The sequence below is a fragment of the Fukomys damarensis genome, unplaced genomic scaffold (assembly GCF_012274545.1).
Source record: "Fukomys damarensis isolate Sample0158 unplaced genomic scaffold, DMR_v1.0_HiC HiC_scaffold_28, whole genome shotgun sequence".
In the NCBI taxonomy this organism is placed as follows: Eukaryota; Metazoa; Chordata; class Mammalia; order Rodentia; family Bathyergidae; genus Fukomys; species Fukomys damarensis.
The window spans coordinates 8,115,135-8,143,099 of record NW_022900940.1 but is presented as its reverse complement, the minus strand read 5'-3'; the positions used below and the strand labels follow the sequence as shown (position 1 = coordinate 8,143,099).

General features: G+C 36.2%; 1 protein-coding gene across 2 annotated transcripts in view; it reads left to right on the top strand.

The window, feature by feature from the left end:
• Nucleotides 1-27,965, top strand: part of Cntn3 (contactin 3) — a 246,807-nt gene that overhangs the window by 139,413 nt on the left and 79,429 nt on the right. For both annotated transcript variants that reach the window (XM_010629962.2, XM_010629961.2), the window contains 6 exons: nt 7,927-8,130; nt 9,425-9,527; nt 10,019-10,203; nt 14,314-14,450; nt 15,324-15,453; nt 17,957-18,107. In XM_010629962.2, coding sequence (XP_010628264.1) covers nt 7,927-8,130; nt 9,425-9,527; nt 10,019-10,203; nt 14,314-14,450; nt 15,324-15,453; nt 17,957-18,107 — 910 coding nt within the window. The remainder of the gene's footprint in view (nt 1-7,926; nt 8,131-9,424; nt 9,528-10,018; nt 10,204-14,313; nt 14,451-15,323; nt 15,454-17,956; nt 18,108-27,965) is intronic.

Here is a 27,965-nt window from a genome sequence, read left to right as displayed (position 1 = left end):
TGCAATCACAGTTCAGAAAGAGACCATTTCTGAAGAGGTGCACGCATGCCTGTGTACATAGCAATGTTATTCACAATCACTGTGGAATCAAACTAATCATCTACTAACAGATGAATACACAGAGAAAATATGATGCTTACATGCACAGTTAAATACTATTTTGCCTTTAAAAAGGAAGTTTTATTTATAATGGAATAAGCTAGACACTGACAGATACTATATGATTTCAGTTATATGTGGAATCTCATGTGAACAGAATAGAACTGTGGATTGCCAGAGGTAGGATGGGGAGAAAAGGGCAAATGTTGGCCAGAGGATACAAAGAGGAGATTTTAAACGTTCTCACCACAAGTGGAATACTCTTCTGCCATAATGATAAACTTGAATCGTTTGCAGGGAAAATGGATGCACCTTGAGACTATAATGTTAAAAAGGAATAAATGAGACACATAAACTTAAGTATTGCATGGTTTCTCTCATATAAGAAACCCAGAATAAAAACAAAGAGCAAAACTGAAGATAGATAATAGGAAGTAGGCAGACAGACTGTTCTCAGAGGGAGAGCCGAATGAAAGGAAGTGGGAAGTGCTGTGTACCTGTACCAACTCCATGAGGAATGGAGACATTTTGTACTACACCCATGTATAAGTAAAATATTCTCACCACAAAGCAATAAAGTATGTTACTAGATTTAATTTTTTCTTATTATGTGCATATATCCAAATGTCATATGTTTCCCATTAAAATTTACAGTTGTTATTTGCCAGTTAAAAATAAAGCTTAAATTTTTCATATCCATTAAACACTAAAAAAATGAGAATTTTAGCTGAAATTTAAAATTTAGTGATAATGTTTTATTTGTGCATATTTCTCTATAGCATCAGAAGCTATTAAAATCATACAGAGAGATGCTGAATTTCCATTTTTCAAGATTTTTTTTTGAGGGGGTACCAGGGATTGAACTCAGGACCTTTCACTTGCAAGGCATGCATGGTGCCACTGAGCTAAATCCCCGGTCACACTTTCAAACTTTGAAAGATATATCTTCAGGACAGAACAGTGATAGATTTGTCTTTTTGCTTATTTTCATAGCCAAGGAAGGGAAGGCCTCAAAAGATAGCAGCCAAATAATACACATGTACATATATATAATGTTATATATTATGTATGCATATATATATATATATATATATATATATCAAGCAGCATAAAAAGCAGCTAACTTGAAACATTACACATGCTGATTTTCTGGCTCAGTTTTATTCTTTTCATCATAGTATGAAAACTACTATGTATATTTGACTTGAACAAGAGACCTCCCCTATGAAACCTCTAGTATATCGTTTGGGGCCCAAAGCAACTATTTTCATGATCTGAAGGATGGACAAGGATTACTTTTGATTATTGGCTTCTTTGGGCATTGGGGTGTTTTGCTCTTTGTTAGTCCCTGCTTATTTAAAACATTCTGGCATAATTGTATATCCTTCCATAAGCAAATATTTCAGTAGTCACTATTTCTTAAAAGTCAGGGGGCTTTATATTATTTTCATAGTACCCTTTATAATGAAGCCATCCTGTCTTTGAGAAAATTTAGATGAAAACATACAAAGATCCCTTTTAAAGTAATTATTTAGCATTTAAATCTATTTTGATGGAAGGTTGATGTGTTACTAATGGTAAGTAGAGGCAGGAGACAGCAAAAACAATTTCTCCACCTTCCTAAGGAGTCATTTATTGACATTGGTAAGAAAACCTTACACTTTGGCACAGTGACTTCATCTTCTGCTAATGATCTCATTTCTATTTACCCATGAAAATAGATTAAATTCTGCTTTTTAAGTAGCCACAAAGCAAGAAGAGAACAATAGAGCCCCCATAACATTCCTTAAAGAAGGAGTTCAAATTTTCATAAAAGAAAATGAGACCTAATGAGGAATGGACAGAGTTATTGTGTTGCCATTCTTTTATTCCCTAGCTCTTAATTATTTCAGTTATTTTATTGCTCCTTTTATATTTTCCCTGTCTATAGGGTTCTTTTATATCATTTGCAACTCTGTGAAGCCCCTCTCTGGAATTAGCTTCTGAAAGTTGATGTGGGAATTATAACCCCAAAACCACCACCTCTGGATTCATTAAAGGGTGGGCTTCCTGTAGTTATCGTCCTCTGAAGAAAATTTCCATTTTGCAAGGCAGTGTAAATTTTGCATACCATTGTAATAGCAAGGCAGGCCAATCAAATTATAATTGGCTCCAATTAGCACTCCCATGAGCTGTAAGATTCTTTACCTTCTCCTGGACTGCACTTAAAAAGAAAATGTTATTTACTGTCAGAGAAGTCATAAAGGATACCTACCATTCACTATAAGTGATGAGAAAAGTACAGATCTAGCCTTAAATCTCTTTGGCATATATTTAAGATCTGCACACCAAGATGCATTTGTATCAATTGTGACAATGTGCAGAATACCCTGTTACATGGCACTTTCTTTCAGCTTCACAAGCAGGTTTTGGCCATCAAAATTCTACTTCCCTGCATCATTTTGGTTTGGAGTTCATCTTAAGATTAAGCTCTTGGGCCAGGGATTTAGCTCAGTGGTTCCGCCACCTGCCTTGAAAACACAAAGACCCGAGTTCGATCCCTGGTACCAAAAAAAAAAAAAAAAAAAAAAAAAAAAAAAAAAAGATTAAGCTCTAACGTCGTTTAGGGTCTCCAAACTCTTCTGAAAGGTATATTTTAATAATAAAAGTGAGGAAGCATGAAAATGCAGTCTGTTCTTTCTGGATTGCCATTTTGATGTTCTGTTCTTGAGTCTCTGTGCTGTACCAGCGAGTCCACATACATCCAAGCTGGGCATCACGGTGATTTGTGCTTGGGTTTGTGGCGTGTGGAATTTGTACGGTTTTCATAAATCATCCAGGAAGTCCTCATTCACTCTAATTTTCCTCTGTGAAAATTTAAGCTGCTTTTTTGAGCAATGTCATGCTTCTTTGACAACTTTGTGGAGGGAAGTTTGCCTGTAAATGCCTTGCAGTAATTTTGTTCATCCTCTTCCGTTACCCTGAGGCTTTGCTGGTGTTCTGTTCTGAGTATCATCGAATATTGCAACCCCCGCCCCCGCTCCATCTTGAGATTTCCTTAGAGCAAAAGAACAGATTCAGTCAGAGCAGGTTCTTCTAAACAAATGCCAAGTTCATAAGAAAAATAGTTGATGTGTTCAAACAAAAGTACAAAATGGCCATTAGTAGTTTTCTCTGAATTTCTGCATTAATAAATATAAGGAAAATGTTTCATTTGGGCACTTAATGAGCACTGCTGGATCAGTGGCAGCACCTGTGGTTATAGGAAAGATAGGGAGGGTCTTAAGAGGGGCTTTCCAGAAGGAAGCACTTACAGTGCAGACAAGAAAAGGCAAGTACAATTAAAACTGGTGGCACCCACTGGAATCCCTACAAATCCTAAAAGAAAATGGTAGCAATAGAGCCTATCAGGAAGCTACATTAATTTTTGGAAGCTTGTGCAATGCCATGAAATGGCTCATATGTGCTCACTAAAGAGAGCAACTAAGGCAAGAGAAAAATAGAAATGGAGCACTGCATTGGCAGGTAACTGAGAGAAGTTCTGTGGATCTCCTTGTGGGAGTTAGGATGCCATGACCACTACACATAAGCCAGGACAGTTAAGGAATCGCTAGACTCAAAGCCGGTTTACAGAAAGCACTGGGCAAGAGTGAGGGTGAGCAAATCTTTTCCAGTAGGTCAGGTAAGTATTCAAAGTTTTATGGGCCTTGGCGTCTCCATCAAAGCTGCACAATTCAACTCTAATAGCTTGAAAGGCAGCATAGGCAGTAACGATTGAATATGTATCATTTTGCTTAAAAATATTTAGTTTACAGGGCAGGTGAGAGCCTGGGCTTCACCCTCCTCCTCCTCACACCTATAGTGCTAACTACAGCTGAAAACCAACCCTAAAATATGAAGGGAGAATGGAAATACCAATTTTTGTTGCTTTCCCTTCCCTGATCATTCGTTCTCTTTATCTTAGGACCCTCACAGGTGCTCTAAACCAGAAAGAATTTGGTAGATGTTTACAATCTAAACAAGGATACCTGGTATTAATATATCATAATCTGGCCTCTGAAGCAAGAATTTACAGCATTTGAAGGCTAACGCACTGAAATGGTGGGGTGCCCATAGATTCCTTTTGTTTTGCTCTACAGACCTCTCCTCCCTAAACATTGACCATTTGTTCTCTGAATCAAATGATCTTCCAATTTGCTCCTCGTTTGGGGTTGAATATGTACCACATCCGAGACGTCTGCCAAGTCAGTGTCATGTCTAAGTATCAGAGCACATTTCTCCTCCAAACTGTGTAAATCCATGATCGAAATATTGAATGGCATGAAACAAGCCTTCACATACTCATGCATGAACTTTATTTTAAACTAGGTCAGACTTCCCAGTTGGTACCATAGAAAATGGTTGAAGTCACTTCTCCTTTTTGCCCAACTGCGATTTTGCTTGACAGAATTTTGTGTAGAAAGTGCTGTGGCACAGGATTAGATCTCCTTAATAATAGAACTTTACAATGGAATTAGAAATAAACCCTAAATGTCAGTAGTGTGTGTATAAATGTATCTCCGGGTAAACACTGGAGTGACGTATTTCATGTTAATTGACTGGTTTTATGCTTAAGTGACCTGGGAAGGGATGTGACTAGAGAAGTGATGTCATTCATCACATTTTACATTGTAGAGAGCAAAGTGTCAGTACTTCATTTTCTTAATTTATAACTTTGATGGGTAAACTCTCTTTACTGTATAATAAAAAAAGTTTCATATTCCTAATAGTCACATAGCATTGTTAATAGAAAGCCCACTGGCCAAGTTGCTTTAGTGTAATGTGCTTATGATTTACTCAAGAGGTTGTGAAGGATTTTGTAAAGTCTAGCTTGTTTGAGTATATAAAATTATCATTTTTATTACAGCTTTTTATTTATCATAGTATATACAATGACCTCGAAAAACCCCAGAGAATGCTGAATTGATGTATATTTTACTTTGCTATATACAATTAACATTTATTGCAAATGCAAATATTTATGAGATGTAAACTCTAATAATATTAAAGGAGATATATTTTACTTTATTCAGAATGCAATAAATCACAGAATTCTCAAGTGTTTCCAATCATAATAATTCCTTATATATTTTAGCATAGGCCTGCAGGCAGTAAATGAAAAGGTTGTGCAGATTTTCTCTCTAATATATAAAAGTTTGCTTCATTCTATCTTGTAGAAAAAGTCTATAATCGAAGTTAGGTGCTACAAATTTCTGTGTAGTTCTCCTAACATCATATCTTCATTCATGTAGATTTGATTCCTTGCCATAAGACTTTGGGTGGGTGGGGATTTGAGACAGGGTCTCACTATGAAGTTGAGACTGAACTAGAACTCACTATGTAGCCCCGGCTGGTCTCCAGCTCACAGGGATCCTCCTACCTCAGCCTCCCAAGTGCTGGGATCACAGGCGTGCGACACCATCCCCGGCTGCCATAAGTCTTTAAGGTTCCAAATTTCTGTTAAAATCACTGATATGTGGGAGGTTGTAGAGTGATGTCTCTTTTGCAGTACTCAACCCTCCCCCATTATACTGATCTTACAACTACATTGTTTAAAATCTGATCTTACAATCACATCGTTTAAAATCCAATTCTTCAGGCTTTCCAAATATAGACTTTCTCCCCCCACCCCTTTTTTTATTCCTTGTCACTTCCTTTTGTTTGGAAATTTAACTTAAAGCCCTTAGAACTATATCTGACATATTATAAATTCTGTATTGCTGTTAGTTATTTTTCAGTGTTGTTAAAACAGAGTGCTTGGATTAGCATAGAGGCATTGAGAGTTGGCTGGGATGCCCCCATCTGCAGCGCTCTTGCCCTATCCTTCACAGCTTCTCAAGGTAACCCACGCCCTATGGCTCTTACTGACAGGAAGCAACTCCATCCTGTTGTCTTTTTCTGTCAGTTCTGTCACCTCCTTCTCTGAATGTCTTGTGTCCCTTTTCCTTGTAAGACTTGGTTACATTGGGACCATTTGGATTTGCAGCAAGATTCTTAACTTCATCACCTTGCATAATCCCTTTGCCACATGTACATTGCTTAATTCCCTATTATCTTTAGAAGAAATTACTATAAACTTAGTAACTGATAACAGCACAAATGTATTCTCTTATAGTTATGGAGGGCCGCAATGCAAAAATTACTTTCCTTGAACTAAAAAACCAAAATGTAGGCAGCACTTTTTCCATCTGGAGATTCAAAGGGAGAATCAGATACCAGTGTGAAATAGTCCTTTAAATATGCCTGTTTACATAGATTCCTGAAAGAAGAATGTTTGAGTTCTAATAGCTACAGAAACAGCAACTTCTTTCCACTTGTCTTTCAAATTATGCAGGGAGGTTTGGGTGTCTGCTCTTTAAGCCCCTAGAGATGAAATCTCATCTTGGGGTGAGAAAAGAGAATTATCTGGATGGAAATTGAAGAGTGGAACAGTTTCTCCCTGAAAAGAAAACCAGTAAAGGTGGACATTTCCTACAGATCCAAGGGAGGGACAGTTCCCGGCAGTTTTACTGGTACTTAATTTCAGCAGCCTCCTGTCAGTTCAGGTTCCTGAGAAGCAGATATCATGATAGATTAAAGGATCAGACTTCCAAAGATTACAAGGGAAGTACTTGTGAAGGATAAGGGAGAGGGCACAGAAACAGCAGAGGGATCCTGAGAATGGTATTCAGAGTTCTGAGGCTCCATATCTGTGAACAATAAAAGGGAACTTGGAAAGAGAAATGTCCGCCTGAAGGTCGGTTCTGAGACTGTTTTGATCGATATGATGGGGAGTCTCCAAGCTCAAGTTGCCTGTTCGAGAAATCCTGCACTGGGCAGGTATGTGCCAGTATCAGCACTCACACTGAATTTTCATATAATTCACCATACAACATCAGATTTTACAACCTACCACAGACCTGATTAGACCTTTGTGGAATATTCTTTAGTAATAACATGATTTAAGAATCACTGTGAAGCTTTGGGCTTGGTGGTGTACACCTGTCATTCTGGTACTCTGGGAGGCTGAGGCAGGAAGATTGCAATTTTGATCCCAACCAGCCAATTTAGTGACTTAGCAAAACATTGTCCCCCCCCCAAAAAAAAAGTAAGAATGGGAATGTAACTCAATGCAAAAGCTCTGGGTACAATCCCCAGTACTAGAAAAGAAATCAGTTTGAAGTTAAAAAGTAATGTTTCTGAACGACTCGCAGCTAGCTTGCAGAACAGTAGAATATTATTTAGCCCTCACTATCTCAAATAAAGGGAACGATAACTCTCTCAGAGAAATTTTGTTTACCTTGGCATTCCATTTCATGAAAATTATCATGGGGGACTTTATTCTCATAGTTGCTGTAAGAGCAGCCTGAGGAAAGACCCAGGGGCAAGAGAGAAGAGGGTTTCGCAGGTACCAGGCCTTGGATCAGTGCCTTAATCATGAAGGGATTCATATGCAAGTTAAACAATTCTGTATTATTGCTCAGAAGTCAAGGAATTGTGCACAGTGTGCTCTCAGGAATTGCTGTGAATAGACTGATGAATTTGAAATATCATTGAATATGTGATATGAAGATAAAAATACAAAGGGAGCGAGACCTGAGCCTCAGGGGCCTGAGAGGTAGCATCTGGAGCAGGAATGATGATGAAAGTAACAGCGTTGCTCTCCATAATAACAATGAATGAGGAGCCTCACCATCTAACCGCTTCTGTTCATGACCTGCAACAAAATAATGAGAACTCCTTTGAAGCAAAGGTAATTGTGTTTATTGCTAATCTTCTGTGGCAAGCTTTAACAATGGAATTTCTTTCTATCTTCACAAATTTGGTTAGAACTGTCTTATGCTTGGATCTTCAATGAATATCCGTCATTTGTTGAAGAAGATAGTCGGAGATTTGTCTCTCAGGAGACAGGGCACCTCTACATAGCTAAAGTGGAACCGTCTGATGTGGGAAATTATACATGTGTGGTTATGAGTATGGTGACAAATGCCAGAGTCCTGGGCTCTCCAACTCCTTTGGTGCTGCGTTCTGATGGTATGAATTGTTTTAAAGTATGATTCTGGGTACAAACTGTGTTGTGACTTCAGGAAAAACCCATTGAACAATATATGTGGAAGAACTGTCCCTTACATTCTTTCTTCATCAGACAATAAGAAGGGGGGAGGAGTGAAGGGAGATAGTAGAAGGAATGAATCCAACCAAAACATATCATGCACGTTGAAACTCACCTCCCAGTAAATGTAAAACTAGGGGCAGCGTGGAACATGAGGGTGATGAGGACAAATGTAAGCATTATGTACTGCAAACATGTACTCATGAAAAATTTAAGAATGAATCTGTAAGCCATACTCTATTCAGGACCACCTTTATAATTTGCAGAAACCAATGCAAAATGGAGACAAAGACTCAGTCCCTTGTTCAAAAATGACTAAGAATTTCAAGTCTTTGAGATAAGCATGACATCCTGGAGCATTCACAGAGCATTGTAACAGTCATGAGACCCTTCAGAGCCCGGGCCCATGCTGTATTTCTCTTACTCCGGTGAAGTCACCACTTCTGACTTTTGCCAGCTTGAGGCTTTGAAAGCTCTGAAAATTTTGTTATAGGCTAAAAAGCACCAGAACAAAAAACTAAAGGAAAAAGTTCTCTTTCATCAACACCTTGATAGCAAGCCTGAGTAGTTGACCCATTTAAAATAAACTGTACCTGATACAGCATAATGCCAGAACCACAAAGTATCAGAACATCTCTTTCTAGCCAGTTATAATTGACTCTGACCTTTCCCATGTATTAAGTCACTGTTAATAACTTTAAGATTGGTATCAATGCTACCAAGGTAACAATAAATAAATTAAGTAAATCCCCTAACGTATCTTTTGTTCCTTGGGAAATTGCAGGAAATCATAATATATTTCAGTTTAACTGAAATGTCCAAACAATACAGAATTTCAACAGTCTGCCATTTTATATAATATGAAAGACAGAGGTTTTAGTAGAAATATTCTGTACCAGAAAATTTAAGACTGCTTCAAAATCAGCAAATCCAAAACTCTTAAATGTTTATTAATGTTCAGATTTGATCCATTTTAGCATCTAGATTACTAGAAGCTGGTTCAAAATGCAGTGAATAGACTGGTATTGGGATGTAGATCTATAATTTCAGCACTCAGGAAGTTGAGGCAGGAAAACTGTGAGTTCAAGACCAACCTGGGCTATATAACAGGGTCTTGTCTCAGAAGAGACGAAAAATGCAGCAAAGAAAGTTTTAAGACACGAGGCAATTCCAGAGGAAACATTCACAGTATTAACTCTGTATTGTACATCACAGGTGTGATGGGTGAATATGAACCCAAAATAGAAGTTCAGTTTCCAGAAACTCTTCCGGCAGCTAAAGGTGCAACTGTGAAACTGGAGTGTTTTGCCCTTGGAAAGTAAGTTTTCTCATACTCACCTCGCTGTGCTCTAGCATCAGGTTGCTATAAAACAGCAGGGTGGGTTTTGACACACGTCCTCTCTTCACATATGCAGTGCAGTTTGGAGGAAGACAATTTGGAGAAAATGGCTCTACCTGACTAATTTCATAGAGTAAATTAGTGTTATTTTTCTTTTCCCTGTTCATCTGTTATGCTCCAGTATTGTGGAATGTATTAGGCTTCTTCTTGTTTTTTGTTTTTTGTTTCTTTTTTCTGTAAATCATGAATTGACTGAAGAAAATGCACAACATGTTTTATTAAAATATCAACTTAAAGATTTAAATATGCTAAAATATCAAGTTAAAGATGTAATCTTAACGTTGTTTTTATGTAATTGACAACTGGGGGTGTCACTCATTTACACCTCCACCTTATCTCTGTCTGGAGAAAGGCTTTGTCAAAGTTTACGTGCTTCCAGATAACAAACAATGTGACCTTCTTCCTCTTAGCCCTGTACCTCAGATTAATTGGAGAAGAAGTGATGGAATGCCGTTCCCGGCCAAGATCAAGTTGAGGAAGTTCAGTGGTGTGCTTGAGATCCCAGCCTTCCAGCAGGAGGATGCGGGGTCCTATGAATGCATCGCGGAGAATTCCCGAGGAAAGAATGTAGCCAGAGGGCGTCTCACGTACTATGGTGAGCATCCACTGTGGGCAGACAGATTCCGTACCTTTTGTTTCCCCATCTATAAAACACTGGCTTTGGGGATTGGGGGAGAGATTGTGGGAGAATTTCATTTATTTTACTTGTTTTATTCTCATTTTGTTCAATGAATATAAGCATTTATCCTAAAAGGGAGAAATCAAAAAGAAATAAAATTTGTAACAAAGTTAGAGATATATTCCTTTTGCATTTGAAAATGATGTATATTATAATGAAATATTTCATAGTTTTTTTCCAAGAGTAACCTTTCACTTGCTCATACATATTAGAGATCTTTTCTGTGTACCCTCTCTTCTAGGAAAGAAGGTTTTATAGCATTATTACCTTTACTAAGCAGGGAAAAAAACACCCCACAGGGAGAAGTTGCAATTTTTGCATAATCAAACTAAGTAATCTCAGGTTGAGTTATTCACTATTATTCTATTCCTTTCAATAATGTATCTGCACTCTATTTGCTGCCTTTAATTTGTAATCACATCTATTTGATGTATTGCTAAATTTGGATAAAGAATAATAATTTTACCTTCATTTTGAGTCTATAGAAGACTTATATTCCTTTATTCTTTTCAAAATTTGTTTTAAAATGCCTTTTACTTAAAAATAAACCACTAGGTTTTGATGAAAACATAATTTAGAAAGTATAAATACCTGATTTTACAAAGTGCACCTATAAAATGTATGAAAATGTAAGCTCAGTGAATATGTGTTTCCAGTTTGATCATTCAAAACATTGTGAAACTAGTGGGAAATCACCCATTTTGTGAAAGGCAAATCACATTATAGCCTATTTATTTTAGAAATTGGAAATTGGTACAGTTTGCAGTGCACTCTTTTAGCACACATAAATGATGCAGGGAGGAATATGTTTACAGAGACAATTATTAAAATAAAATAATAGGACCTATTATGAACCCTTTCAAAGGTGTGAGGTCCTCAAGTGCATCGTATCTGTCAAGATTAATTCTTGTTATGGTAATGTAAATTTTTAGGTTCTGTTAAGGGCAGAATGAACGGAGGTAAGGATTACTGGCATGAGTCAGTCTGTAAATCTCCTGTCTTGTGATATGATTTGTTTAGCATATGGGGAAGGGTCCCACTGGGGAAGTGCCCCAAAAAGCAAGGTCTGTGACTTGGTAGGAAGATATGGAAAAGATAATGGTGGCAGAGAAGAGGTAAGCACAGAACTCATATGTCTGTATAGCTCTGAGACCCCACAATGCAAGTAACATTGTTTTAGCCCCTAGTTTACTTCTTTCTGCAGCAGTTAATTTTGTACAAATTGAGCCATACATCAAATAAATGCGATTATATTCTTCCCTTAGTTGGATGAAATCCTGGAACAAAGACGAACTTACGAAAGTTTATATTGGAAATAATAATAAGAGAATTGTTCTTGGTTGATGCCCATCAGCAGGAGGTTCTGGAAGTGGAATTACCACCATACTTACTTTGTTTTGGGTTATATAGATAAGCAGAGCACAGGAGAGTTTGTAGAGTTTTTTTCTAAGATTAGTTAGTTGGTCAAATTCAAAGGAAACTTGTTATTTTGCATTTCTACAGTTCAGTCCTGAGATAGAACGAAACTGTCAACTACCTTAGCATCTTCTGCATAAGAACCTTCTTCCTAGAAGGAATGGTCTTTCTCTCTCCATTCCTATGCTAACCTTTTATCTTGTGGTTTTTTTTTTACATTTTTAAGTTTAACTAGCTGCATGACTTGATTTAGGTCTCTGTGTGTGCTATTTTCTTTTCATCCAGCCAACTCTATTTTAGGCTGTCCTTACTTACAGGCGAACTAACTAAAACAATCTATTATATGCTGGGGATTTAGCCCAGTAGTCCCAGTGCCTGCCTTGCAAGCGTAAGGTCCTGAGTTCGATCCCCGGTACCAATGAATCAATCAATAAAAAATAAACAGTCTATTATATTGCTACATTCCAATGTTTTTCTTCTAAGTATCCACTACCTAATCACTCCCAGAGTAAGAACACACAGTATATTCCAGCTTTCTTAATGCTTGAGTAGAATGGTTTCAACTGTATGTAGCACCATACCTGCATAAATAATAAGCAAGTCTATGCCTCATATGATGAAAATCTTAAATTAACCTAACTTTCAAGTACTTACTATCAGTCCATGACTGTTTTTAATTTTTTTGTTTCTGATCTTATGTATTATTTTTCCCTTTTCTACATATTACCACTATATATTTCCATTATAACATAAAATGACTGCCAGCAATGACTAGTACTTCAAGTGTTCTTCATTCTTCTTTGTCCAAAACTGTAGCATTCCTCTTCAACTCATATTGGCTATATTATCGAATACATACTAGTTACTAGAAAGGAGAAATTGGATTAGACAGCATAAAAAGCTTCCATTGCAACAGACTATATACAATCAAGTTTTCCTAGAATTTATGGATGCTGTGACGTGAAGTAAGACAAGATGACAGAATGAAAAACTAGAGTTATTGGAAGAATAAATATGAGAGGAAACTAATGCACAAAAGAAAATCAACAGTCTCTGCTATACTTAGTAAATGAGGTAGACTTTTGGTTTAGTCAATTTGGTAGGTAATACGATTTGCACCTAAGAAATAACTTGTATATTAATGACAGAGAGAGTTTCCTGACCTTGATGTATAAATTCTGTTTAAACTTAGTACATTCAGTACATTCCATATAGTTCTGTAGTTATCTGCCCTAATAGTCCATGTAAAAATGGTTCAAGAGAATATTTGAATCTTATATGACAGATGAAGAAGGAAACCATGATTAATGTTGCAGGTGTACTCTTACATTTGGCTTAGTTCACCAGAGTACCCTCCAATTTAGATAAGAAGATATTAGTATAGGCAGCTCATAGATATTTTTATTATAAACTCTGGTCTCTGTCAAAGTCACATATGTAAATGTATTTGGAGTTTCATTTAATCTTGGACTAATAATACCTTAAAGAGGAATATATGTTTTAATATAAAGCAGACAGAATTAACTTAGGAGTGAACTATACTTTGTACTGGACAAGTAGTTTTTAGTAAAACAAAACAAAACAAAAACAAAAGAAGGAAAGACTTCGACCTGTACATTTTCAGTAACAGCTAAATAGCCATAGTTCCATTTTCATTTCATTTTTTAAAAAAGCAATTTTATAAGATAGAAATGGAAAAAAAAATCCTCCCATAGTTACAATTAAATAGAAATAGATAAACTGTTTCTCCATATGGAGGATGCAAATGTGAATTCCACAGTACACATCACATGCATAATGCACTGTGAAACTGGTAAGACGTCTCACCTCCCAGTTTTGGATCTAAAACACAAGCTGAGCCTTGGCTGAATATACAGTGTATATTGAGTGCCTTTCATTGGAAGTGGAACATTGCTTTCATCTGCAAAAATAATTTTTAAGGTACCTCGTAAAACATAAATGAAAATGATTAATCTATTTGCTCCAACTGATTTGCATACATGATTTGAAGTTGCATCAGTTACTTCTTTTTCTGGTAAAAAAAATCATATGATTCAAATTAATCCAATTTATCCATTTTTGGCTGCTTTTTTTTTTATCTTAGAGGTTTGTAACATGCTCTCTGGTTTGTATTTAATTAAAAGTTATTTCTGACTTGAAGGAAATGCCTTTTTCCTTAGCTTTAGAAGCTTTTCTCCTGTGGATATTAATATTTAGTTCTTAATTAAGAGTAGTATTTACTGTCACTCAGTTATTGGATTGTCATCACTTGTGGCCTCATGATTCAAAACTACTTGGAGGAAAATCAATTTTGTTACCTTCATTGCTACCTATTAATAGATATCTGAGGGATATCACACAGTGCTCAAAATTTTGAACTGAAGACAGCACAATGAGTTTTGTTTAGGGCATGACAGATTGCAGTATCCATCTGCAAGTCTAGAGATCTTTCAAAGACCACTTAGTAAACACTGAACTAAATAGAATTCTAGCTCTCGGCTAACTTTAATCTATTACTTGCAGTTTATATTTATTTTTATTTACTTGAATAGATTATTTATTTTTGATTTGCTGGATTTTCTGAATTTCTTTTATATGTTCCCATTGCAGCAAAGCCTCATTGGGTTCAATTAATAAAAGATATGGAAATGGCTGTGGAGGACAGTCTTTACTGGGAATGCCGAGCGAGTGGGAAGCCCAAACCTTCCTACCGATGGTTGAAAAATGGAGAAGCCCTGGTGTTAGAGGTAAGGTAATGTGCTGGGTCAGTTTGCTTCCTTTGGTTCCTAGTACCAAAGTAAACAATTGAGTTTATACAGTATTATTTTCATCTAAGAAGTGCTACAAGATAATAACATAAAAATCCAGTATCCAGTCTGCCAGTAAGATCTTTTCAACATTTCATTTCATTGAGTAAAGGTGGTTTTATGAAGTTAGTTACAAAATAATATACTGTTTCTTGGTATTAAAAGTAGAAAAGGCTGTGCTTTAATAAAATATAGAAGGTATTTTCCTTTTCCTGTTTCACAACTTGGTAGCCTCTAGAGAATAAATATATATATTACTTGGTTGCCTTGTTTCATGAATAGTTATTTTCACAATGATTTTCCCTCTCAAGCCATGTAATTTTGAGTCTTTTTTTCTGTACTAAATCAATTATGTTCCTTTAAATTTCTATAGAGAACCATTCATACTTTCTGAAAACCCTTGCAAATAATGTATGTTTGACAGAACCTTTTTTAATGCACTGTATTGATAATGTATTCAACTTTCACAATTTTTAAAAATGTGCGTTGAAAATACCTCTAGTTGATGGGATGAAAATCTGGGATTTTTTTTAAATTGGAAATTTTAACCATACATAAAAAATTAAATGACTACCATTGCTTGCCTGCTGCTTTGATACTTGTCTCTTATATACTTTGGGGCTAAGCAGTATTTGTTCATAGTTCCAGTGAGTCTTTCAAATTTGAAAGAAACAAAGATTAAATTTCAGGTCAGACTGTTGCACACTCAGAGGAAAATGTAGAAGTTTTGTGTCTTTTTGAAGTGAAATTCAGATGTATTCAATTTTGTTCTAAGATGTGTATATGTGAGGCATTTTTTTTTTTATCGTCTAGGAGAGAATACAGATAGAAAATGGCGCTCTTACAATATCAAACCTAAATGTGACCGATTCTGGCATGTTCCAGTGCATAGCAGAAAACAAACATGGACTCATCTATTCCAGTGCTGAACTCAAGGTTGTTGGTAAGACTCATTTTCTCTGTTCACATTTTAACTTTCTTTGTAAATCTCCCATCGTTGCCAGAAGTCAACATATTTACTTTTCATGTTAGTTTCCAACATCTACAATATTAAAACATGATCATTCAGCATTTCTAATCAAGGCACACAGTTTAATTATTTATAAAGAGAAACATCAGTTGTATCCAGAATTAAGACCCAAAGATTGAAGTAAATTAACAGAAGAAAGAAAGTTCACCTAATATATCCTTATCCAGGTCCAATGTTAGGGACTAAGATTTGCCTCATAAAAGAATAAGTAATTTTGGTGTTTGCTGGCCCATGAAAGCAAATACCAATATTTGAATCTAGAATGCTTGATTCAAAAGGAGTTGCTTTTATCATTATTAACTCTATTAGAAGTGCCAAATACTGGTCATGCTGAAGCTTTAATTATCTCTATTACTTAAAATTATGAATTATTGTCTTATTCTTGAAACTTAGGCATAGGAGAAGAAAGAAAATATTCTATCATGTTTAGGGCAGTTGTCTTCAAGGACACCTACCTAAATTGCAAAAGATTGAAAATTCAACCACATTGTCGTAGCATTGCATAAAATGGAAAAGTAAAAGTGGAAGAGAGGGAAAAGGGATGGGGAAAAGAAATTCATCAGTCTCTGAAATTAAAATAGAGAATTTTGATTTCAGAATAGCTTGATCCAAACAGGGCTTACTTAGCACTTACAGGTTCTTTTTGATGGTTCTCAAGATGTTTAGTTTGCTACCGTAGTTAATTTACTGGAGAAAATGGCTGTCTTAATTTGAACAATTGCTTAAATAGAACCCACTTTCCTGTATGTTATTGCTCACATGTAAGTTGATTTAGATCTTTACCAATTTCTTACCCAATCCATAGTGCCAGAAGGTTGTAAGGTCCTGCTGGGTTTTAACTCAGTGGTCCTTAGCTATAAACAGACATGTCCCCAGAGAATATATTTGCAAATGTCTAGGTGAGTTATCTTTTTCCTTTTTTTCTTTTTTGGTTTTGTTTTGTTTTTGTCTCAACTAAGGTGTCAGGGAGAAAGACTTTCTTGTATAATATTAGTGATATTAGTGTACTGTAAGTAGAAGCCAGAGAGGCTGCCAGGCTTTCTAAATTTCAGAGACAGCCATTCACAATGAATGATTATCCAAGCCAAAATGTTTTGAAGAAGTTGAGAATCCCTAGTTTAATGGAAAATAGGTGTCTTGTCCCTGGTATCTGAAGATTAGAAATGGCTCATCTGTACCAAGAATAATGCCTGTGAAGGAAGTATCATAAGTGAAAATTGGATCCCATTGTCTATGACAGAGAAGCAGGATATTATGACAAAAAGGAAAGTGGATTTGCTCACAAATTTTAAATCAAAATTCACTCTATTGTTGTAGTAAGTGAACCTTAGGAGCCATAGTTCATTCATCTTTTAAATTACTGGATTCCTGCTCAGTATATTGTCTGGTGTTATGTGAAGGAAAAACTATGAAATATATTTTTTAAAGATCTTATTCAAACACAATAGCTCTTTGTTTTAGAAAACATTATGTTTTGGGGATCTAAATTTGTAAGACCAACAGCTTTTGGATAATGTGTCTTCTTTTCATATTCACACACACACACACACACACACACACACACACACACACACATATACATATGTCATGCTACTTTTCACTATAAGATGTCAACAACAAAACAATATGTTGTATTTCAGGGATTTTTTCATAAAACAGCATTAGATATTTGGAGAAATATATTAGGTTCTTAACTTTTTTCCACATGTATAATACAACAAAGTTTTTCTGATTAGCATACTCTTTCATTCAAATGACACATTATTATGTATCCTGAACATTTGAGGGTTGTTTCAGAATTGGCAACTCATGTATTCTTAGAGGACATATATTCCTGTATGTCATAATATTTAATGCAACAACATTTCATGTAGTACTCACATTGTATTTCCCTTTCCCAATTGGGAAGTTAAAATTTAGCCATATTAGAATTTTATAATAGAATTTAATGCATTTGTTTTAATGAGAATATTAGTTCTGTATTCAGCCTTCATTCTATGACCTGTTCTGAACATTATCAAGTTCCAGGCTCCACACCCCATGTTTTAGCCAAGAAGGCAGCAGAAAGACTTCATAGAACAAACTTTTGTAACCATTCTTTGCTAAGTGATCTCCTCCAATAAACTCAGCTGTGAGCAATTTTGGATCTTCACGGAAAAAATTAAACATTCTTGTGTAAAGTAATTGTCTCCAGATTTAGAATTTATCCTAAACTACATAGCGTGAAGCGCTTTTCTGGCTTTGAAATCTGTATATGCTGTACCATAGATCAAGCACTAACGCCTGGCTTGCCAAGCATAATTTTAAAATGGTTATACAGTTGACCTTTCAAGTTTACAGGAAATTGAAAAAACTCCAACCCTCATTAAGTTCATGATCCCAAGTTCATCCTTTTTCTTCTTTGCTTCCTTTTCAGCCTCTGCTCCTGACTTTTCAAAGAACCCAATGAAAAATTTAGTTCAGGTGCAGGTAGGAAGCCTGGTGAACTTGGATTGCAAACCCAGAGCATCCCCCAGGGCACTGTCTTCCTGGAAGAAAGGAGACACAGTGGTACAGGAGCATGAAAGGTATTTTATCCACCAAACGATGGAAGTTTACTTTCTTTTTACCTTCAAAGAATCAAAATAGGCTTTCCATAAGAAATGCCACACAGTAGTATTTCAGTAGATATGAGGTATTTAAAAATTGAAACATTGGTATCTTGTTCTGCAATATTCTCATAATGGGAGACCCCTGCAGAGGATTGTGATCTCCTGCTTGATGCTACAAGGCAAGGTGAGAAGAAAGACTCAGAGACAGAATTAAAGTGAAATTGAGAACTGGGATGGTCAGAGCAAGCAAAGACTTTGAAACAGCCAGAACTGCAGATATTTATTGGTTACACAATCATTTGTTAAGTCAGGGTGAGGAGGCTACATGTGGTTGCTAGGGAGAAGTTGCTGACGCAAGCAAGGTTTGTGAAAGAAGCTTCCAAGCATTCTTGCATTAGGAACAGAACAGACCAGATATAGATTGTGCTTAATGATTAACCTGTAATTCAGTTAAGAAGTTTTCAGTTCTGGCAGTGGAATCTGGGTAAGAGTCACTGTGACCTTGGCTGTCATGTTTTCTCATGTCGGTACCCTGCAGCTTTGTGGGCAGTTTCTCTTCCTTAGCTGTGGCCATTGGCAGTGGGATAACACTAGTCCGAGCACCACAACAATGCCTCTGTCAGTCACAGGGGCTTTGGTCAGACTCACTTTTTAAAACAAGCCATTTGTGGGGTTCACTCTTTGCACAACTTACACCCTGTGTTGGTTGTAATCAACAGGTGGTCTCCCGAATTCTCATTATGACAGTAATCAGTCTTTGAAACCTAACAGTAGGGATATGCCTACCTAACTTCTAAGCACAGAGAATTCCTGCTTTCTTCTGGTTAGATTCATCCAGAAAAACAAAGGTATGCCATCCCCAGATGCAGGAAAACATCCCAGGATAAAGAAGACAAGATGATAAAATGATACCACATGCAAAGGAAATACTAAAATTGCTGTTATCCTATTCTGAAACTATTTAGCACTTCTGGTATTTAATTTAAGCAAAATTTGTCTTGTATTCTGATTGTCTTCACATTGAAATGAAGAGGCAGAATAGAATTTATTTAGAAGCACAGTTTATGGAGCCATGCTTCTAGGGTTCAGATTTTCATTCTATCTCAGTAATGTGCTCATTCTGTGCTCAATAATGTGCCTCATTTTTCTATGCCTCATTTCTTTATTTGATAATGGGGAAGGTGATAATAGTTTGCATCTCATGTTGAGATGATTACATGGATAAAATACATAAATATTCATAAAGTGCTTAAATAAGTATGTGGTAAAAATAAGCATATGCACTAGCTATTATTACTATTTATTAAATACTTTCATCTTTCCAGATGTTATGCTCAGAGCTTATGGCAGCAGAATAATAGCCCTCAAAACCATGTTCTTACTCTGGACACCTGTAACTATGTCACATTAAGTGGCAGTGGCGATTAAAGTTGCATGTGGAATTAAGGTTGCTAATTAGTCAAATATAAAACCTGCCTGTGTGAGTGGAACACAGTTGAGCCCTTCAGAGAGAAAGAGGAAGTCTGAAGGATTGGTCTGGAAAGTGTGATAATAAAAGAAACAGCAGGAGGGATCTGAAGTATCAGAGGAACCATGGTGTCTGTTGATGGCTTTGAAGATTGTGGAAACTGCACAAAATTTAGGAGGCAAGAACTTCCTGAATCCCATCAGCTCAAGGAACTATATTTTGCCAGTAGCATAAATGAACACACAGGATCTTAGAACTTTCATAAGGAGTGCAGCTCTGCCAGTTCAATTGTAGCCCATTGAGACCTGGGGTACACTTATCTCCACAACTGTAAGAAAATTAATTTATAAGGCGTGGTCAAAAGATGCAGCAAATGTTTAAGTAATAAAGAATTATTACAGTAAAAGAAAAATCGCCATTAATTCTAATCAAAATATGTCTCATTTCAAACATAGCTGCCCATACTTCTTGCCACATTCTCAAGCAGTTCTGAAAGTCCTCTTTCATGAGTATCTTTATGAGGTATGTTAAAAAATACAGTGAATGCTGCTTCTAAATGCCATCCAGCAGAAAAAGAAGGCTCAGAAAACATTACTATATGTCTTCGTCTACCTTATTCATAGTATGTGGCACTATAAGACTTCTGGATTTTCCCCAAAGTCAAAATGACAATGAAAGGTAAGCATTTTGAACAGATTCAGTGCATTTAGGCAGGCATGAGAAAAGACATTCACTAAAGAAGACTTCCAGAACTGCTTCAGGAAGTGTCAAGAATAATGGGAAAAGTATGTATAAAGTAAGGGAAGTATTTTGAGGAGAAATAATGGCAAGGTATCTTTTAGTGTTACACATTTTTGAGAGGAAGGGGATATAAGTATACAGGTATATAAGAGAGAAAGAAGGTGAAGTAAAAAGGATCAAGATGCAAATACATATATATTATATATAAATATATACATATTTATGTATTCATATATATTTATGTTTGTATATATTTACATATATGCAAATATGTGTGCGCAAGTATTTATTTATTTATACCAGTATTTCACAATGAATATATTCATTATGTATCTATTTAGGTTCAGTTTGCTAATTCTGTGATGATTTGTCATGGCAGCAGTGGGAAACTTAATACCAAGCTGTACACAAATTATTTCCTTTGAACTTATTTGTAGCCAATGAGAAAACCAGAGTTTACAAGGATCATGTAATTTTACCTAAAGTTACAGATTCAGAACTTGAATCGCATTGGGCTAGAGAAGAATCAATCAGCTCTTTTGGTGGCCCTTGTCTTGTAAAGGTGCCCAGGTGATTTGAGGTGATCTCATCCTTTGAAGGTATAAGTCCCAATATTTCTTTTGGAAATGAGAGAGAAACAAATTGTAATCATTTAGGCCACATTATTTGTATTTGCTTTTTTAAGTATCATAAAGTCACACTGCAAATGACCAGGTGGAATTGCTTTTAGATTATAGGCACAGAAGTACTTTTCTATGATTGATTATGACAACACAGTCTATAATTTCTTCATTATTTGAGGAGCAACTCCTTTGTTCAAAGGCTAGTACAGCAGAAGGACAAGGGTAAACTGAGGAGAACAGTTAAACACTGTCCAGCCAAATGTGAGGCTGCAGAGAATAGATTTCTGGAATAGGATGTTATTAGTGATTTGAAGTTTGCTTTTTATACAACAGTTTAAACATGTATAGATTCATGAATGCCAACATTACTTTAGACTATGATAGAAGCTGTCTTTCTATAAAACTGCTAATTCATTATTGTGTGAACATTTTTAAATAGTTTTGTTTGCATACCTAGAAATAAATTATATTTGCTTTCTGAGGACTTTGATGCTTTGCATAATAATAAACCCACTTGTCCTCAAAGTATTGCATATAGTAGCCAGAGGACTTTAATCTTAATTTTATAAGAGGATACAACAATTAAGAGATTTAGTTTAAGTAAGCCACAAAAGAAGATAAATAATTCAGTAATGGTGAAGGTAAAAGACTATAAGTTCTAGAATCTAAACAAGTATTTATAACGTGGCTACTTAGCTCTTTGGTCTTGTTAGTCAATTTTGTGTTATATCTGAGCCTTAGTTTTCTCATCTATTAAATAGAAATAATACTTCTATAGCTAATCTGTTGGCCCTAAATAAGTAATTAACATAGTGCTATATATTTGTAGATATACTAATCAGTAACAATGGGCTTATCTTGGCACAAGCTTCATTAAGAGGTCTGCCCATAATAGCATCAGTAAGTGTGAGCAGATCCCAGGGAGCAGCTGAGATCCAGAGCAGTGTGGCTGCAGGCAGATACTAGCAAGGGCTCTGCCCCGACCCCAGAGGCTAGGGCACATCTGTCCAGCCAAAGCCCCCCTCCCCCAGAAAAAAGCTGCCTAAGCGGACAAGCTTCAGCTAGAGGCCTGATCCTATACCATTGATAAGTGCACAGAGACCCTAGCCAGAAGCCTTCTCTGATACCAGTAACTGGTATGCACGGCCCCCAGCCAAAGGCTGTCCCAGACAACAAGTACATAGAGGCCCCAGCAAGAGGCATACCTAAATACCATCTCAAGGGTGCACAGGCCCCAGCCAAAAGCACACCCAGACAACAGGTCATGTCAGGGATCCAGAAGCCATCATTCTGAACCCAGGAATTGGTGTACTGGTGAGCAACAGAGAAAAGGCTGCTCAGTGGCTTGCTGAGAATTGACGACCAGTGGGTGAGCAAAAAATTGCTTCAACAGAGGTACAGCAGGCTGCATGTGTTCACATGAGAAGATACATAAACAAGTCCCAGAACCATACTTCCATATCACCTAAGGCAACTGCAAAAAGAGACAAGTTGGAAGAATCTGATACTAAACCACCCAGACTCCCTGAACTGGCAACAAAAGAGGATCTGGAAAAAAATGAAATCATAAATAGTTTCTCAGATAACAGCAGAGATTGTGGCCATAGTATAAAGATGTGATTAATCTAGAGCAGACACAGGTAAAAAATAGTGGAGCTGAGGAACATGATGGAATCCCAACATAGGAAACAAATGGAATCCATAAAACAGGCAAACAAGGGTGTCGGGGATTTAGCACAGTGGTTCTGCTGCCTGCCTTGACAGCACAAGGACCAGAGAGTTCAATCCCTGGTACCAAAAAACAAAAACATGCAAACAGATTTCCAGATTAAAAACTCCATTGAAAGTTTGCACAGCAGAATGAGCCAATGCGTGGACAGAATTTCAGATATAGAAGATAGGATTGCAGTCAGTGACCAGGAAAAGAAAAAATATTTTTAAAATAGTAAGTGAACACAAGAAGTCAATCCAGCAGCTACTAGATGATGCATAAGATTGATCAGAGTCAATGAAGAAACAGGAGAGAGTGCAGATGCCATAAAAAAAAAATGTTCACAGACGTAATGGCAGAAAACTTTCCAAGTAGGGGAAAAGAACTTGACATACAGATAAGTGAGGCATATAGGACTCCAACTAGCCATGATTTAAAAAAAAAATCTCCTAAAATGTACCAATAAACTCAATGAGAAAAAAAATCTACACTTAACTGTATAGTCATACAGTTAAGATTCCAGAAACCCAACAGAAGAACAAAATTCTTCTAGCAATTAGAGAAAAGAAACAAATCACATACAAAGGAAAGCTTATCTGAATCACAGCAGACTTCTCAACACAAACATTCAGGGCAAGAAGAGCTTACAGTGATGTATTACAAGACCTAAAGGAAAACAACCTCCAATCCAGATTGATGGACCTTGCAAAAGAATCTTTCAAAATTGATGGAGAAATAAGATACTTTCATGACAAAGATGACCTTAGGAACTTCATGAATACCAAACCAGTGCTCCAAAAAATTTTAAACAATATCCTAGGAAAAAGACTATGAGGAACACTACCCCAGGAAACCCAGCAGAATGAAACCATCAGGCATGACAAAAAATTAAATGCCAAGGGGGAAAAAACCAACAAAAAGAAAAGTCATGACAAGGATAAATCAATACATATCAGTTATAACCATTACTGTTAACAGTCTCAATTCACCAATCAAAAGAAATAGACTGGCAGAATGAGTCAAGAGGCAAGGCCCAAAAATGTGCTGCATACAAGAAACACAATTTAAAAAGAAACTTATAGACTGAAAGTTAAAGGGTGGAAAACAATAACTCCATGCAGCAGGTGCCTGAAAAAAAGGCGGGAATAGCTATCCTCTTTGCAGATCAAATGGATTCAAACCAACACTGATTAAGAGAGACAAAGAAGGACACTACATCCTTGTAAAGGGAAAAATCCAAGAGGAAGAGATGAAATTTATAGATATATATGCACCAAACACTAGTATGTCCAACTATGTAAAACAAATCCTAGCAGATATGAAAAATCAAATAAGCAATAACTCAGTAGCATTGGGGGATCTCAATACACCACTGTCAAAATTAGATCAACTAGACAGAAAATAAACAACAAAATACTAGAAATAAAACTCCTGAGAAAATTAACTTAACAGATGTTAACAGTGTGTTTCACCCCACAAAATCAGAATGCATATTCTTTTCAGCTACATGTGGGTCATTCTCCAAAATAGACTACATACTCAAATCACAGAACATGTTTAAGTGCAAAGGAATTGCAGTGATCCCCTGTATATTATCAGACCATCGTTTAATGAAATTGTAGATCAATAGCAAAAGAAACTGCAAGAATTTCATAAACATATAGAAATTGAAAAACACACTTCTGAATAACCAGTGGGTCACAGAGGAAATTAAGAAGTCAGACAGTTCCTACAATTAAATGACAATGACAATACAACATATCAGAATCTATGGGACATAATGAAACCAGTTTACAAGGAAAATTCATAGCTATGAATACTAATATCAGGAAAGCAGAGCTTGCTGAACTAAACAACGTGATGCTGAACCTCATGCTTCTAGAAAAAGACATACAAGGAAGGAAATTATAAAAAATCAAAGCAAAATTCAATACAATAAGAAACTAAGAGAACAGTACAAAAAATCAATAAAGCTAAGAGTTGGGTCTTCAAAAAGAACAAAATTGACAAACCCTTAGCCAGCCTTATCAAAAAAGGAAAGAAAAGGACCAAATCCATGCAATCAGGAATTAAAAGGATAAAATTACAGCAAACCCAGCAGAAATCTAGTGGATCATTAAACATACTTTGAGAATCTATATGCCAAGAAGATGGAAAATACAGAAGAAATGGACAGATTCCTAGATATGTATGAATTACCAAAGTTGAATGAAGATGATTTAAAAATTCTAAACAACCCAATATCAATGAATGAAATTGAAAACATAATTAAAAACTTACCAAATAAGAAAATCCCGGGCCCTGATGGCTTCACTCCTGAATTCTGTGAGACATTTAGAGAGGAACTACTGCCACTACTATTTAAACTCTTCAATGAAATTGAAAGGGATGCAATACTCCCAAATTCATTCTTGGAAGCAAGCATCACCTTGATCCCCAAAGCAGAGAAAGACTCAACCAAAAAAGATGTCTATAGACTAATTTTACTAATTAACATAGATGCAAAAATCCTTAATAAGATACTGGCAAATAGAATGCAGAAGATCAAGGTCATATATACTGACCAAGTGGGATTCATCCCAGGGATGCAGGGATGGTTCCACATACACAAATCAATAAATGTAATATACTATATTAATAGAGCCAAGGACAAAAAATATATGATCATCTCAATAGATGCAAAAAAAGCACTCAACAAAATGCAACATGCATTCATGATAAAAACCCTACAGAAAATTGGAATCAGTGATCTCTACCTCAATCTGATAAAGCCAGCTATGAAAAACCAACACCAATATCATACTGAATGGTCACAAACTGAGATCCTTCACACTAAAATCAGGAACAAGACAAGGATGTGCACTATCACCCCTTCTGTTCAATATAGTTTTGTAAATATTAGCAACAGCAATTGAACGAGAAAAAGAAAAGGAATAAAGAAAGGAAATGAAGAAGTCAAATTGTCATTATTTGCAGATGACGTGATACTCTATATAGAAGACCCCAAGAACTGCACTAAAAGTCTTCTAGACTAAATAAGCAAATTCAGTAAAGTAGCTATGTACAAGGTCAATGCAAAAATCAAAAAATTTTCTGTACACAAAAAACAGACTCAATGAGAGAGAAATGGGGCAAATAATTCCTGTCACAATAAAAAATTAAATACCTTGTAATCAATCTAAAAAGAAATCAAAGACCCCACTCTGCAAACTATAGCACTCTTAAAAAGTGATTGCAGAGGAAATCAGAAAATAGAAAAACATCCCTTGTATCTGGGCAGGAAGAATCAACATAGTGAAAAATAGCCGTTATTTCCAAAACTGATGTATAGATTCAGTGTAATCCAAGTTGAAATTCCAGCAGCATATATCATGTACCCTGAGAAAACAATCCATAAATTCATTTGGAACCAGAAGAGACCTAGAATAGCAAAAGCAATGCTAGGCAATAAAGACAAGGTAGGGGTATCACAATCCCCAACTTAAAGCTATGCTACAAAGTTACTGTGATAAAAACATCATGGTACTGGCAAAGAAACAGAACTGAGGACCAGTGGAACAGTTTAGAAGATGCAGAAACAACTCCAGATACAGCCAGTCACCTCATCTTTGACAAAGGAGCCAAACATCCTCACTGGAGGAAAGATATCCTCTTTAATAAATGGTGCTAGAAAAACTGAATTTCAACTTGTCAAAGATTAAAACTAGACCTATGTCTCTCACCATGCACTAAACTAAAATTGAAATGGATTAAGATATAAATAGCTAAATCCCCAAATGTAAAATGTGTTGTTTTGTTTTGATACTGGGGATCAAACTCGGAACCTTGAGCTTGTGAGGCAGGTGGCAGTCTTACTAAAAAGCTTCTGCACAGCAAGAGAAACCACAGTGTGAAGAGACAACCCATAATGTGGGGGAAATTTTTCACCAGCTGTTCCTGAGACAAAGGTCTACTATCTAGAATATATAAAGAACTTAAAAAAAAATCAGACTTCCCAAATTTAAATACCCAATCCAAAAATGGTCATCTGAAATGAACAAATATTTCTCAAAGAAAGAAGTAGAAATACCAAATAAACATGAAAAAATGTTCAGCATTACTGGTCATTGGAAAGATGCAAATGAAAACAATGCTGAGATTCCACCTCACCCCAGAAAGAATGGCTGCTATCATGAAATCAACTAATAACAATTTCTGGCACAGCTATGGTGAAAGAGGAACCCTGCTCCACTGCTGGCAGAAGTATAGACTGTTACAGCCACTATGGAAAGCATTATGGAAATATCGTAAAGAACTAGGATTGGAAGTCTCATTTGACCCAGCTATCTCCCTCCTGGGTATCTTCCCCAACTAATTAAAAGAATCATATTATAGTAATATATGCACACCCATGTTCACAGCAGCACAATTTGTAATAGCTAAAAGTTGGAAGCAACCCAATTGCCCATCAGCAGAGACTGGATAAAGAAAAGTGTGTGTGTGTGTGTGTGTGTGTGTGTTATAAAACAGAGTAGTACTCAGCCATAAAAAATGAGAAATTAGAGACATGTATAGCTAAGTGGATGCACATTTAGGTGATACTCTTAAATGAAATAGGTTCACATGTGTAAATACTGAATAGTTTCTCTAGTGTGAGAAACTGAAACTGTAAATAGCTAAAAGGTATAGATAATGTGAAATAGGAAGAAAAGGGGCAAAGGGGAAAGGGAAATTGGAGGAGTAGGGGAAGGGAAGGAAGGGAATGGAATTAATATGAGGAAAAAAAGCGAAGTAAAGTTTTTGTAGATAGGGAAGGCGAGGTTGAAGGGAAAATGGGGAAAAATAAGAACCAAGATAGATCATATAAAGGTGCAATGTTCCAATTATGAATATCATTATATTGTATACTTTAAATGTACCAATAAAATTCATTTAAAAAAGAAGAAGCTTATATTAAAAGTCAAAAGGTAAAAGTAATAGGTGAGAAAGATAAAGCTTTTTTATTGTTTTTCTGTGTGCTAGTTGAGTGTGCCATGGTTGGTGGTCTTTCTGAAGATAGACATTTAGGGTTACTTGTGTCCTTTTTTGGAGAAGGTTCCTGCTATTCAGCTGCACCAATGGCCTCACCTCATGAACCAAGATGGCTGTCTGAGCCCTGCCACCCAGTTAACTCAGGCAATAGCCAGGAGGGAGGCAGATATAAAGGATCCCATATAAAATTTTTCCTGATGCCTTACTGATTATAAACTAGTTCTCTGGCTACATGTAACAGCAAGAAAGCCTGGGGAAGTATTTGTTTTTGTTTTGTCTTG